Raw genomic sequence first — 15,928 nt, forward strand, 5'->3', positions numbered from 1 at the left:
TCCATGACCAAAAATCGACACTTGATTGATATCAAGAAGATATAAAACCATCGGTACCCGAGTAACGATAGAGGGTTGCTTTAAATAAATAAATAAAATATTATTTTAATGGTAACCATTAATTAAATGACACCTGTCAGTTCTATTTGAGAGACGTTTCTTCCTGAAACAATTTGAGTATAGGTTATTTTCTCTTTTTCTTCTGTCTCATATCTATATTAGTTTTTTAAAGGTGAGTCATCTGATGAGCATTCCCTAGTGGAAGTGCCCTAAGATAACTACACTTGGGTAGGAGTGGGACAGAGACATCATACATATATCATATCAACACTCCATCAGATCGAAAAAGTTGTAACAACAGTAGAAAGACACGACTTTGTAGCTAAAATCACAGTATGGTAAAAGGTGGAGATTAAATGCATAATTAAAAAAAAAACTTTGTCAATGTGTAAACAAAATTTCAGATCCACCAAAAGTCAAAGCAATGTTTTGTCGGTTTTATCTTGTTTTGGAATAAAATAGGTATAAGTATTGTCTCTAAACACTCTTAATCCATTAATAAGTCTTCTAATTAGTCAAACGCATTGGATTATGACACATTTTGACCTTTGAAACATCAACAAAGCTGTTTACGGCTTCTAAGCAATGTTTTGGAACAAAATAGGTATAAGTGTTGTCTAAACACTCCTAATCCATCTCTAACTCTTATAATTAGTAAAATGCATTGTATTGTGACACATTATGACCTTAGAAACACTAACAAAGCTGTTTACTGCTTCTAAGCTGTTTTTTGTTGGTTTTAGCCTGTTTTCTTGGTTTTAGCCTGTTTTGGGACAAATAAGTATAAGTGTTGTCTAAACACTCCCAATTCATCTCTAACTCTTATAATTAGTCAAATGCATTGGATTTTGACACATTTTGATCCTAGAAACACTTTAAAAACTGTTTACTGCTTCTAAACATTGTTTTGTTGGTTTTAGACTGTTTTGGGACGAAATGGGTATAAGTGTTGTCTAAACACTCATAATCTATGTCTAACTCTTATAATTAGTCAAATGCATTTGATTATGACACATTTTAAACTAAGAGACACTAACAAAGCTGTTTACTGCTTCTAAGCAATGTTTTGTCGGTTTTAGCCTATTTTGTCGGTTGAAGCCGTGATGGCTTATTGGGAGATTGAGCAGTCTCTCAAAGCTAAACAGGTGAGTGAGAATCAATGTGTCCATATGTGTCAGTCTCATGGTGAATAGATGGGAGCAACAATGTCGGATGATGAAGATGAAAAAGTAAAGAGTGATGCTAAAATGTTTGATGGTAGCTTAGATGTGTTGGGTTTTGGTCCTTTGGTTTCTACTGAGAGGCTCTCAATGAGAGCGAGAGGTCCATGATCTAAAATTGTAGAACCTTTGTTTTGGTGAAAAGGGTTACAAGAAGAAGATAGTAAACATAAGAGAGGAGATACTAAAGAAGAGAAGAGCTGAGAAATTACCGGGAGACACGACCTCTGTTCTCAAATCATGGTAGCAATGAAGCAAGCAGCTACTGCGGCCAATCCAAAGACAATAGCAACATCTTTGATAACATAACTCATGGACACCATGGATTCTTGATCCAACAATGCTTGGGTATGAGTCGTATGACTGTTTTTATGTACGCTAACTTAGTGAACCAACTTGTTTGTGTACATACATTTACATTTTATAGTTTTCAAAAAATTGATTTTTAAGAACCTCAATACATACATTGTGTTACCACTGGAGAAAGTAAAAATTAAGAACCCTCTTGAGTTTATAAACTTTTGAATTTGCAAAATTTTACTTATAAATTTGTAGTAAGAATCCATAAGAGTTTGTTACCATTGGAGATGGTCTAATATTTGTTAGATTCTTACTCTCTTTCTCTCTTTGCATTTTTTTTTTTGAATTTAATGTTAAATTATATTCAAAAGAAAAATATTCGTTTGTACAACTAGTGCAACTTTGTGAAATGACTTAAAGCAGAAAAATTGAAGAAACTAGTGTAAGGCTAAGAGTTGGTCTCAAAAGCAAAGTGATGGAGACTAAATGCGAGTTTGCAACCAGAGTTGGAGAGCGGCATCGTATCTGCGGTCCCCCTGTTTCTGAATGGCCAGAAGCTGGTCACAAATATGTCGATCGAGCCATGATATGAGCCTAGGAACAGAGGTCGGAGAGTCGCCATGTCCACGACTGTAACGTTCTCGCCACAGTGTGTAGATTGTTGTTTGAAAAACGTACCTCACAAGAAACATGGAGATACGATCCTTATGTGATTGCGCCATTATTGCGAGAATAGATGACCAACCGGTGGTGTATCGCGTTGTAAGAAGACCTTGGGCCAGAGCCTCCCACACTTCTGAGGCGTAGTTGCAGGAGAAGAACAGGTGGTCTCGAGTTTCAGAATGAACTTGACAAAACCCACATAACCCAAGGACGGTGCTATTCCATTTGGCTATTCGCGTGCCCGTAGGAAGCTGATCATGGACTGCCAACCAGACGCAAAAGGAGAACTTGGGCGTAGCATGCGGAAACCAAACGCCTCTGTGCCAAGAAACTGTACTCGCCGTGGTTCTGATATTATTCCAAGTATCTTTTGTGGAGAACCGATCAGTGTAAACACCATTTTTTCCCTTCCATAAGAATTTATCTGCAGCAGCCGTTCTAGATTGCCTTTGTGCCCGAATGGCCTCCTCTATCTGTAGGTAAATTGCAGAGCGCTGGAGACGACGCCTAGGGCGTCTTCAAACTTCAGCTAAAGAACTACCACGGCTGATACCCAAAGCATTGACACCAGTGCCGTCTGTAACATCAGCTAACGGACCGAAGACAGACCAATTGTCAAACCAAAAAGAGGTGTGCTCCCCGTTCCCTACCTCAATCTTATAGAAACCTTTTGCAACATTTCTGTATTTAAGTAGTTTACGCCATATCCAAGACCCCTTTGTTGTATTGTCCTTAATAGACCAGAAATATTCTTTTTGAAGAAAAGTTGAAGTAAGCCACTTCACCCATAATGAGGGACTACGCGATACAATTCTCCAGATTAACTTCAAAGAGCTCACCTTATTTGCCTCTTGCAAAGAACGAAGCCCCAACCCCCCTTCTTGCTTCGGTTTACAGACCTTATCCCATGATAGCCTGGCCTTATGCGTGTTCAAATCTGGACCCGACCATAAGAAAGCAGAACAGAGCTTATCGAGTTCTCTGATGCATTCTGACGGGAGACGGAAGGCGCCAAGCCAAAAGTTACAAATGCTGCATAAAACTGAACGTATTAGATCCAACCGACCTGCAAATGGCAAAGACGCGCAGTCTAGGACCTGTAGATGAGATGTCCATCACACATAAACATAACCTCGCATGAGCTAGGCGCGTGTTGGTACACATACTTTGCTTTTCTGGATTTGAGTTCGAACATCTTCCTGCCATTTTCAGCAAGTCAATACGAGTGAACGTTTCGGTGAAATTTAAAGTTTTCGCAGATTTCCTATACATACTCTGTATAATGATGATCTGATGCAGCTCCCATGACGAGCTTCTTGATTTTGCTCTCATGGATGACTTTGTAAATGATATTGCAGCAAGAAATGGGGCGATAGTCCTTCATAGAACAAGTGCCTGTTTTCTTTGGTATGAGCGCCAGAATAGTAGAGTTGAGACCCTTAGGGAGGAAACCTTTTGCAAAAAAGGATTGAACTGCCAAAATAAACTCACTCCCAATGATTTCCCAAGTAGCCTTGTAAAATTCCGATGTAAACCCATCATGACCAGGGGACTTATTGTTAGGCATGGAGAACAAGACTTGTTTTATCTCCTCACCCGTGACCAGTCGAGTTAACTGACCTTTATCTGCCTCAGAGCAACGGAAAGACAGAAGCTCCTGCAGACCGTCAATCGTAGGACCCTCAAAATCGCTGGGGATATGTTGTAAGAACTCCCTAAAGTGTCTCTCCACCTCTGCTTTTATTTCCTCCACAGCTCCTACAACTTGACCCGCCTGAGTCTGCACTTCCTTTATGGTGTTTTTGGCTTGTCTAGCAGCCACAACCAGATGGAAAATCCGATTATTTTTGTCTCCAACTTGTAACCAATGAAACTTGGATTTTTGCTTTAGAAATTTCTCCTCAAGTGAGGCCAGAAACTCCCATTTTTTGAAAGCTAACTTCTCCTCCTCAATCTTATGTGGTGTTGGATGCAACAAGGTCTCCCTGTGCAGTTTACACAAAATTTCATAAGCCTCCTTCGTACGCTTAACAAGGTGGCTCATACGTTCCTTTGCAAGGCGTCGCAGAGAAGGTTTCAACCCCTTTAATTTCTTACAGAACCTGAACATCGAGGACGTGGAAAGGAACAACGGCTCTGTAGCCTGCCAATATTCCTCGACCAAAGGTTGAAAATCCTCTATGTCGACGAGAGCGTTAATAAATTTAAAAGCTCTCCGTCCTCCACAACCACGATTGTCACCACCAGAGAGCACAATACGGCATCACAAGTGATCTGAAATTCCCCCCGCTTCAAAAACACTATAGGAGCCCATGTAGTCCCACCTCCAAGCAGGATTCACCAGAACATAGTCCAACTTCTTTAAAATGGGATCATTGTCACGCTTATTACACCAGGTAAAAAGCGGACATTGCTTTGCCATGTCAACCAAGAAACAATCATTTACCAAATCCTAAAAATCCCTCATTCCTGAAGAGATCATAGGGTTTACATCCACATTTGAATGTTCTGACATATCCAATGTGACATTAAAATCTCCAAGCACTAACCATGGCTTATCCCTGAGAATAGGTGAGGTATGGTGATCCCTCAATTCCTGCCACAATACCTTACGCTCCTCCATTGTATTTGCAGCATAGACAAATGAACAGAAGAACTCATCAGCCCGATCAGGCAACTTAACAGAGGAAGTAATAACCTGCTCACTCTTATAAAAAAGAGTGAGTCGCACGGTATTCCTCCATACAACCCATATGCGACCATTCCTATGAAACTCATAATTCGACAACACTGACCACTCCCCAAACAACCGTCCCATCAACCTCTCTGCTTTTTTTCTCTAACCCGAGTTTCTATCAAACAACCAAACTGAAAACACGGATCCTCCACCCACTGCTTAATAATGGAATGTTTTGAAGATTTGTTTAAACCGCGAACATTCCAAAAGAAACAAGACATTTTATTGTTGCTTTAGGGGAGGCTTCGTACTCTGAACTTTCGTTGGAGCATGAAGATTCTGAACCACCTTATGAGCGGTTTTAGATTCGCGGGTCAGTGATTGGCGTATAGCCGTGTCGGGCTTTGCACCCCTTCCCTTAACTCGACCTGCAGCAGTAGCAGTAGAAGCAGCAGTTCCATCCACTATAGCAGGTGGGATCCAGCGTTTGATGGATGAATCTATGTTGTGCCGGCTAAACTGGTATTACTCTCCGTTCGCCGATCACCATCATCATTTGCCTCTCCCAACACTGAGTAAGAGTTCGACAGCAAAGATACGTCTGGTGGCTGTGAAGCTGGTAGACGAGAGCCCGGACTACGAGTAGACTTAGGAGAGGTCCAGCCCTCCTTTTGATCCTCCTTTAGTGAAACGTCATGCGAGGAATCCTCATCCTGAAAAACAGGAAGTGCCGCCGTAGCAGTAGCGGTAGCTGATTCTGAAACAGGAGGATCCACAAGAATAGGGATACCCGTAGGTGGCAAAAGCTGAGAGGTGTTAGGACCGCCTTGGTCCACACGAGGGTCTGCAGATGTCACCCCTGATTGAGAAACATCACCAGTCAAGCTTTCCGGAGCCACGGAAAGACACGTTGCACGCAGATGACCCCACTTCATACAACCGCTACAACGCGGAGGAAGCCATGGATACGAATAATTAATAACAGTATCCAGCTCTCCCTCTTCCTCTCCAGTGAAAGAATACTCTGTTGGGAGTTCTTTGGTAAGATAAGCCTCTACTAAAATTTTTGCAACATCGAAACTAACACAAAAGTCAGTATGAGGGTGCAGTCGAACAGGTTTTCCCACAGCACTGACAAGGAATTCAAGCCCTTTATCCGTGAACATAGAGGGAGGAACCCCCTGAAGAGTGACCCATAAAGGTATAGACTTCATGGTCGGTTGTGCTTCCTCTGCAAAATGCGTCCACTTGGACACAATCATAGGAATGTTCATAATGTTCCACAAATCCTATGCCGAATACCCTCATTCCAAATGCGAAATTTAACCGTGGAATCATTAACAACAAACACATCAATCAGCGAGGATTTATCCCCAAGACGCCAGATCTTATTGACAATCATGTGAATTTTCCCTACATGAGGGGCCTTCTCATTAAGAAACTTCCCAATGACAAAATTTTTCCAGAGCGGTTTCGCTCCCTCAAAAACCTCCCTAGGAACAACCTTAGCTTGACCCTCAACCTCCGATATCACAAACTTTTGTTTTGTGAACACATGTTTTTGAACGACATTCACCCAAGGACGCTGAAACTTTTTGTCAACCACGCCTTGGGGCGACACAGATTGATCCTGTCTCTCTCAATCACCGCGGTATTAGTAGCAAGAGTCCCCTCTCCCTCGATCCGTCCTTTAGATATCACCAAACTTTCTTGTGAGGATGTTTTCTCCCCATCACTAAGAGACACCCCCGATCCTAGAGGAGGAAAGAATTCCCCATCCAGCGCCGGAATCACCGTCGTACAGCTTGGAGAGGCCACCGCCGAGGACATGCGTAAGTAAAAAGCCAAAAACCTTAATCGTTTTTTTTTCGCCAGCCACGTCAGCAAAGCAATTTTTCTTTTTAGTTAACTTAAGGCCATGTTTATCGGGGGGTTTTAGAGAGTTTTAAGGGGGGTTTTAGTGAAAAGAAGGAAAAAAATAAATAAGAAAGAGGAAAAAGAATAAGAGATCCTCTTATATAGTAGACTCAATTTGCATATAAGAGACTCTACGTGTCATCAAATGGTTGGGCAAGAAGATAAAAACTTTTGATGGTCGATTAATTGTTTTTCTTCCTCTTCCTCTCCTTCTCTCTGTCTCTCGAATCAGAGGAGATTCGGATCTGAGGAGATGTGAGTTGGAGGACATTGAATCAGCGGAGGTGAACTTAGACGAGATTGATTTTGCAACTCTGTGTAATCTCCTTTTGAATTGTCAACGAAATTATTATGGTTGGAGTCAAGAAGCTAAAGATATGGTTGCTGCTTTCTCAGGTAATTCTTGAACCAAGCTTCCCGGCTGCTTAGTAACATATAAGCATGTTAAGTTATTTTTTTTTGTTACTTGTGTTCGATCCTCTCTAGTCTCTAGGTTTATCTGCAATTTCCTTTGCTTTCAAAATATTAACGACCTCATCCCACGTTAATCCTCTGAGTTCCTTCTTTTATTGAAACTAATCACAAAAAGTTTATCTCAAAGAGTTTGTGGCAATGTCTTGGCTTAGTGTTTTTGTAGCATGGATCTAGCTAGTATTTGTGTGATTTCAGGTGATGATTCTCTCCCCAAGCCCAACAGAGGAGGATATAGGACTGAACAACCAACTTCAGAATGAACCAGTAAAGAGTCTTTCTCTGAATCTTTTCCATCCATGGTGTTGTTTGAGATTTGCATATATGGTTTTGATTAGATGTTTATCAATGGTTTCTGAGTGATATGAGTTTAGCTCATTATCTCTTATACTTGTTCCTTTTCCTCTTTTACCCCATGAATTGGTTATAATATCTGATCGGTAATTACTGTGACTCTGCAGTTTTGATCCTTTTGATACTTGTACAAGAAACTACTCATCAAAGTAATGGTTGATTTCTTGTAAAGTTCATTTTTCTTACAAAGATATGGTGAACAACATTGACATGCAGGAACCGTTGAGGCGTGAAAGCTAAGACAGACAACAGTTCAGTTGGTGTGGTAACAAGAGATGGATAGGCTCGTGCATAAAAGTTAAGGATAGGGTCGTTTTACTAATTCGCATCTCTAATTTCAGACAGTAGTTAGCACTTTTCTCTAGTATGTTGAGAAAATTATAACCTGAGTTACCCACTTCTTGGCCCTCTTCTTGTGTCCAAGAGTAATGGTAGGAAAGTGGTAATTACGATATAGCAATACCGATATAACTATATCAGCAGGTATTGCTATATAGGTGGTGGTCTTGTGAAAATGTAGCAGTGGTGACCGGTTGGAATTGTACTTGAGATTGCAAGGCAGCTTGCAGGTCATGGATTGACTGTTGTTCTTACAGCCAGAAACGTGGATGCTGGCCATAATTCAGGTTTCAACATATGACAATATATGAAAATTGAATAAGTTATACACTGATTTGGCAAAATTTTGGCACAATTCTATCAAAATTACAATTAATCTTTTCTCCATTTATGATTTGTATTTCTATTTTTATTATTCTTTTATGTTTTGTAGGTTTAAAAATTAATTAAATGCAATATTTTCAAATCAGTATTAAAATTATCATTTTCTCTATTTATGAATTGTACTTCTATTGTAATATGTATTAATGTTTTTATTATGTTTTGTATGTTTGAAAATTAATTAAAATGCAATATTTTCTAATTTTATAAAATCTTAAATGTTTACACATTTATACCACTTCTATTCTATTTAAAATTTTTAAATTTAAAAAAAAAACAATTTTTTCAAAAATAAGAGACCCAAAATAAGAACCTACCAATGAAAGAGAAAATTTTATCTAAGAGATCATAAGTTCTTATATTCCAAACAGTACACAATTAATTCATAAAAAAATTAAGAACTCCCCTTATATGAACCCCCAATAAACTTGCTCTTAGCATTAGCATTTTCTCTCTCTTCGCATTGTATTATTCATCTACCGTGGTCCTCACTCTCACATCTTAAAGAGTGAACACTCCAAAAGAAAAATCAAGAAAAAGATGGGAAGTTAAGTACATGCATGCACCAAACTCTTCAACAAGAATTAAAATGGTTAGAGTTCTATGTATCATAATATTTAAATCCAAACTTATTAGGGTCCATTTTATGGTGTTATTGGCCCACAGTCCTTTCTCCAAAAACATATGTAAATGATCATCTAATGTATGATAGTGAATATGTCTCCAAGGAGACATCTAAAGGACTTACCGACCCATGGAGATGAGAATGGGAACTAAGTATTGGTGGGTCATGCGGTCCAAGTGACACCTACACACCCCGACACACTTAACTTTTGTACATTTGCTACTATGCTTATCTATTTATGTATATACATGATGCACATGATCACATGTATAAGTATGTATATATTGTGTATTATATCGTATCTATATGAGTAATGAACACCTCTACGCATGTACAGCTGTCGTTCAGATAAGTATGTCTCCTAGGAAACAAAGTGCTCTCGGAGTGGGGGAAATATATCATCATTTTTATACTCTAGTGTCAAAACATTTAAGATTTTTGCAGTGAATGATGGGAATAGTATATTTGCTCCACAATTAACCAACGAAACCTAACAATGTTAGTGATATACTTGCTTAATACCTTTGATATAGAGCTCCATATATGTAAAGAGTAAATTTTCTTATAACAATGTTTGTGGACATTTTATGAAAAGCATTAGACATATATAATTACAAAGTTTTTTATTAAACAGAATATTTTGAAGTAAACATTACATAGGAGTTCGATCCAAAATATAGAAGAAATACAAGTTCCAAGAGATCAATTATGGCAATAGAAGTTACTATTTAACAAATAATAACTCAGAAGAAAGTAATATTTTTAAAGCACGACATAGTACAGACTCTTAATTAGCTCTCATGGAAAAAATCGTAAAAGTTAACAAATATTTCATAAACAATGTACCACGACGGAACTCCGCCGCCGTATAATTCTTGCCGTCGGGAAAGATCCCCGATGGTTCAGCCTTGACGTCACATTGTTCATGTCAAAAGATCGTTCACCCATCCGAGATCAAGATCGCCACTAGAACCAACTTCAAAGCTATTCTTACCCTTAGCTTCGGCCGCCGCAGCTGAAGCCGCCGTGAGATCGCTTAAACGACCACCGTGTGGTGTTAATCCATCGCTGAAGAAGCTCGATGACGGCTGGCTATGGAGGTAACTTGGAGTAGAAGAAGGTGAAAGAGCAAATTGTAAAGGACTGCCTTGCTGCAATTGGAGATCTCTCTCTCCGACATCAAGCCACGGCGGAATACGGTGCTGGTGGTGGTTGCTTAGATTCGCTGAGGCGATCATCGCCGCCGTGGAAACTGGCATGGTAACCGGAGACGACGAGGAAGCCGCGAGTGCTTCCGTGAGACTGAAGGAATCTAAAGAACTAATCAACTCGTTTAGCACGGCGGTGCGACGGCGGCTCAGCCGTGAAAACGCAGCGGCTTTATCAGCCGGTGACAACGGTGGAGACGAAGACGGTGATCTTGACAACCCCAAAAGGGTGCTCGTCGGAGAGTGTGAACAAAACAAGCAACACCGGTTATTTTTATTACTTAACACCGACGCGGGAGATGACGACGCCGATCCACCGCAACCACCGGAGATATAATTCTCCGGCGACGACGGCAGAAGAATTCTAAGCTGACGTGGAGAATGAGCAAAGAAACATACTTTTCTCTTACAATGCTTACCGTCTTTGCAAGCTTCCGTACGGTAACGACTAGGGTGAAGCCAACACTCAAAAACACCATGCGCAAAGCCGCATTGGTCACCACGGCTACAATCACCGCCGCCTTGGCGACTATACTCAGGGCATACTTCGCCGATGTAGTGAAACCGGCGAGGGTCACGACGACGAGCCTTTTCACCAGGATGAGAGAAAGGACAGTCAGTCCAATCATGGCTACGGCTACGTGTGCACCGTCGGATCTTGAATTCGTACATCCTAAAATGGTCCCCGGCGTAAGGATCTTCCGAGTCAGAGTCGTAAGAATAGTCTCTTTGGTCTTTATAGTCGCGAAGGGGACTTGAAACCGACGACGGAGACTTGGCGGAGGAGAGAAGCTTTCTCGGCGGGATATCCACCGTTGGTCTATTGATGTGGCCGACGTCCATGTCTACGTGGCGAAAGATGAGAGATTGAGAGAATTTTTTGTGTATATACACTTCGTTTGTGTACTAGTTTTGGGTTTTGAAAGAGAGAGAGAGATAAGTGTGGGATAAAATGAAAGATGCCTAATTGTCTATATATATATACGAGATATGGAGTGGTTATTACTTATTAGAGAAAAGAGATGAGGCCAAGAAAAGTTAAGGCGTTTTATATTAGTTGTTGACAAACAAATATCAAGACCTTGGACGTGGTTTTATTCGGCTTTATAGGATATTTTGCTTACTAACACAATGATTAAAAAACTATTAAATATTTAATTTTTAATGAAAATAATTAATCTGTGGTAAAATTAAAAAAATTAGAAATTTAAATATACACAAATATTTTTAATAGATATAAATATCAAGATGTTTTATATATGACATACCTAATATAAAAAATAAAGTATTATTAATAATTAACTAAAAGAAAATCCAACCAATAAAAAAAGACTTCATAATTTAAAGATTCAAAAATATCAATAACATTAAAATCTGCCTAAAATTTTGTAACACATTTTATAAAGTAAAAAAAAAACAATTCTTCTCTTTTAAATTCATAAGAAAAGAAAACATAATGACTATTAATTTTATATCTTTATAATTCAATGCACCTCATTAATTAGTTTTAGTTCATATATTTAAAACATGATGATTATTAATTTTACATCTTTATAATTCAATGCACCTCATTAATTAGTTTAGTTCATATATTTACATTCTCTTTTTAATCAATAAATATAGTCTGAAACATTTGTTAACATTCTAAACTGAAATGTTTAGTAGTATATATGTTAGTGTTATTGTTGGGTAGATGATAAGTAATTTATACTCCCTCTATTTCATAAAGAGTATCATTTTGACACATTTCACATAAATTAAGAAAAGTTTGAATTATACTTATTTGCCCCTATTTATTAAGTGATTAATGATCAAAATTCAATGAAAATAGCTTTGGGTTTAAGGGTAAAAAAGAAAATTTAGCATTAAAACACTTATTGGAAATGTAAAATGACATTCTTTATGAAACAAAAAATTTTCTCTAGAATGACACTCTTTGTGAAACAGAGGGAGTAAGTTATTTTACAAAAGGAAGAAGGATGATGAGGTGTAGAGTAAAGAAGGGGACAAAAGGGAAGAGTTCGTGGCGAGAGAACATAAAGATAGGTTCATGCAACTGAGTAGGAGCTGGCGTTCTCTTACGGATATCGAGTCACTGTTTCTGAATATACAATTTGATATATTTTTTTAGATAGGCATATTTACATTACATGCATGTGTTATCTTATATTCTCGATCTAAAAATTAAAGTAGTTAATGGTCAGGAGTCATGACTTATGGATAGTTCTGGAGGAAACTTTGCAACACAGAAAGGCACGTACATGATAATAAAAGTATAAAACACTATTAAACATAACCATATAATATCTATACATGCAACTTTAATGTTATACAGTATATAATATAATAGTATTAATAATGTTGTTAACAGGTTTGATATGTTAACAAGCTTTCTCGATTTCTATAATTGTTACGTGGCTAGCTCGCATGGAAACAAAGAACCTTTGTTTTTTTTCTTCCAACCGGTAGTTTCTTCTCAAAAACAATTGATTCTATGTGCAAGTTTTAAAACTTACATTTTTTTTGTTACGGACAAACAAATCGAAATTATAACTTCAATACAAAATTTTCCCAAAACAAATACGCATATGATTTTTTTATTTGTATACTTTTTATGAAGCAAAAAATATTGTCGACGACATATTTAAACTAAACTTAAGTCAATTCAAATGTTTTCTTAATTTAAACGAGAAAGATCAAGAAAATTAATATTGAAGAAGCATTTCACTCGATTTGGCTCTTCAGCACTTTTGTAAGAAAACTGAATTCGAAACCAAAATTAAAATGACAAGCAGACTCAATTTTTTCTTTCAATTTGGCTGCCACATTCTCTGAAGCAAAATATTCTAAAGCTGAAAAGGTTGTACGATAATAAATTTAAACAAAACCAAAATTGAATACAGAGATCCATTTTTGTTACCCCCTTTAAAAAATTGGCCACATAACAACCCATCAAGACTTAAACCCTGCATAAAAGATTACCAATCACACGATATCATTAATAATGGTTTTGACTATATATTTTTGTAATTTTTATTATATAACGAGGATCATATTGAGTTGAACCCAAACTAAACTAATCTCAAGACCTACAAAGATAATTCAAATATTTTTCCACTTAAAAAATAAAAACTAATGTTTACATACTTACGTGGAGCAATCCATGCTAGAGGAGATAGGGAAGCTGAGATGTGTGTTGCAAAGAAGAGGAAGCTGTTGGATCTTATCAGCCAAGATTGGAGGCGTATAACCTCTCGTCATTATCTCAATACAATTACACAGAAGCCTCGGATTCTCTTTTTTGTGTTTCGCAATTACGTTGAGTTTTCCGATATGGGCACAACATTTTTTATCGGGTTTGTAGTAATATCCCGTGAGAAAGTCGAGACAATAAGCAAAATAATCATATGTGTATGCACAAAATGGTACGTATGAGTGGACCTGAATCAGTAGCCTAGTGTGATCGGAGATCACGAGAAGTAGTAGTAGTGATATCACGACTAATTTACTCGTGTGTGTATCCATTTCTAGACTTCGATTTGATGACACAATGAGAGACAACCTCTTAGACTAACTTAGTCATGTGTCCATTTCTAAACTTTCGATTTAATGAAAATGAGCTCTTAGACTGTTTCTGATATATGAGGAGGATTGTATATAGTATTTAGTATTAGTCATGTTTATTTCATGAGTTTTTGGTTTTGTACTTGATGGTTGGGGTCATCGTATACGTATATACCAATGAAAAAAATACAAACCGAATGAACCTAGCTTTCTTCTTTTTTTTTGACAAACTCCTAGCTTTCTTCTTTTACTAAAATTTGTGAAGATAATTGATTCACAAATTTAATATTCTCATTTTTCCTTTTTTACGCCACATATCATTCTCTTTCTTCTGTATCTAACAATTCAACATACATTTTAATTTTAATCTTTTTTTTTTTTTTTTTTGATAACTCATACGCAATTTTGGGATTAGCCGGCGCGATCTGTATACACACTTTTCACTATATTTGTAAGTAGAGAGTAATTGTCATGAAAACATGGATAAAGTAAAATCGTATAATAGTTTTGGCCATAAATAATGCAAATGATATTTTATACTCGTTATTCTTTATATGTTCATGTCAAATTTTATTTAATTTTGGGAGAAGCAACTTTTTTTTCCTAGCTACCATTATTAAATGTATATTTTCTTGTCGTTTAAGAGTTAGTTTTATGGTAGAACTTTTTTTCTCATAATTTTGTAATTAGATTAAATTTATGTTGATGATGATTTGATTTTAGATGTTATAAAAAATATAGGATGATTATTATTTTTTTAATACAAGCAATGGATTAGATTAGAACAATTAATGGTTTACACTATGGTTTTTTATTTATTTATTTTTATTGTGTTTTTTTTTTCTTTTTTTGTCAACTATTTATATTTATTATGTTCAAATAAAAAGACGATGAAATTGAAAAAAAACAAAAAGATAAAACGAACATTCATACGAACATTCCGATAACACATGAGTAATAAGAACTAGATCAACTTCTAAGAACATAAATTACAAGTTTATGTAAATGACATGCTTTCTATGTGTTCATTCTTTTATTATTAATTTTTATTATAGCACGATGTCCACATCCATATCAAGATTAGACGTGTTTTTTTTTTTTGTTGAACAACCATATACTTCCTTTCTAGTTCCATTAACTAGAAAGTAACATACAAAGCAGGTAGAAATAGCTTAAACAACAGTAGAGGGCATACTCCAAATTTAAAGACAACGATAGTACAAGGATAGATAATAACAAAGATATAAGGATCTTGAGAGCTATGGACCAAATGCTGAATAGCAAGCTGGAGCATATGAGGTCAAGAAATATCCATGCAGCTTCCATGAACAAGTCATTGGAAGAGAAGGTGGCCACTGTCTTGATTCGAAGACTGGGTGGCGATGAAGCAGTCAAAGCTGAGGATCTCATCGAAATGAGAAAGTCTACACGAAGTAGTGCTTTGTCTAAGGTGTGAGCAGGGTTGTGAATGCTCTGATTACCGATCACTGTAAAAGTGGTTGCGGTTTTAAGGTTGAGAGGGGGAAGCTTGAAGAGGTTGGGGTAACCACTACTCCTTGGAATGGTGATCATAATGCCCCTATTCTTCAAACCTAAATGAGGGAACTTCAACAAGTAGATGGTATGCAAATTGGAGAGCTTGGAACAAGAAAATAATGGAGAGAACAAACTGGCTAAACAGCGGTAATCCCCACTCCGCAGAGGTGGAACCATAGTGCCGAGTTTAAGCCTAGTTATACACTGAGGCTGAAGGAGTTGAGGGTTTGGTGATATGCGGCAAATAGGATCAACGGATGCAAGCAGCATAAGTCGCCAGAGAGATGGTTCAGGGTTAAGAACATAGCTCTGCAATGCAGTCCTCCATACCAAAGTAATCAACTTTCCTCGACACAAATAGATGTCAAGCCAATCAAAAGAAACCGAGACTCTACTACCGAGGGGACCCCGACTTGACCAAGTAGAGAAACTCGATTCTAAAGATTTTGAGCTTGAAGTAAATTTATCACAACCGGTTCTGAGGATGCAGACTTTACATTCAGAACCTTCTTGTCGAGTACAACCAAGCAACCATGTGACACAGAGGTCTAGACGGGTTGGGTTCAAAACAGCTTTAGCGGATCTACGCATATTCCAGTTCAGGGGCAACGCA

At 37.6% G+C, this 15,928-nt stretch overlaps 1 protein-coding gene, 1 long non-coding RNA gene and 2 pseudogenes across 3 annotated transcripts; 1 reads left to right on the forward strand and 3 right to left on the reverse strand.

The window, feature by feature from the left end:
• Positions 1-2,062: 2,062 nt before the first annotated feature.
• LOC147919634 (uncharacterized) lies at positions 2,063-5,061 on the reverse strand (annotated as a pseudogene).
• Positions 5,062-6,905: 1,844 nt separating this feature from the next.
• LOC104771582 (uncharacterized) lies at positions 6,906-8,388 on the forward strand. The gene is made up of 3 exons (XR_764850.3): positions 6,906-7,233; positions 7,507-7,575; positions 7,879-8,388. It is a non-coding gene; the product is annotated as an uncharacterized LOC104771582 (long non-coding RNA).
• Positions 8,389-9,611: 1,223 nt separating this feature from the next.
• Positions 9,612-11,313, reverse strand: LOC104771584 (zinc finger CCCH domain-containing protein 61 pseudogene; annotated as a pseudogene). The gene has a single exon (XR_015594030.1). The product of XR_015594030.1 is annotated as a zinc finger CCCH domain-containing protein 61 pseudogene (transcript).
• Positions 11,314-12,909: 1,596 nt separating this feature from the next.
• Positions 12,910-13,848, reverse strand: LOC104771585 (non-specific lipid-transfer protein 13). Its single transcript, XM_010496129.2, has 2 exons — positions 13,363-13,848; positions 12,910-13,181 (listed from the first exon to the last, which is right to left on the reverse strand). Exon 1 carries the CDS (start codon positions 13,738-13,740, stop codon positions 13,363-13,365), a length of 378 nt encoding a protein of 125 aa, XP_010494431.1. The 5' UTR covers positions 13,741-13,848; the 3' UTR covers positions 12,910-13,181.
• Positions 13,849-15,928: the final 2,080 nt, after the last annotated feature.

Source organism: Camelina sativa, chromosome 20 (assembly GCF_030686135.1).
Source record: "Camelina sativa cultivar CO46 ecotype springtype chromosome 20, ASM3068613v1".
Lineage (NCBI taxonomy): Eukaryota > Viridiplantae > Streptophyta > Magnoliopsida > Brassicales > Brassicaceae > Camelina > Camelina sativa.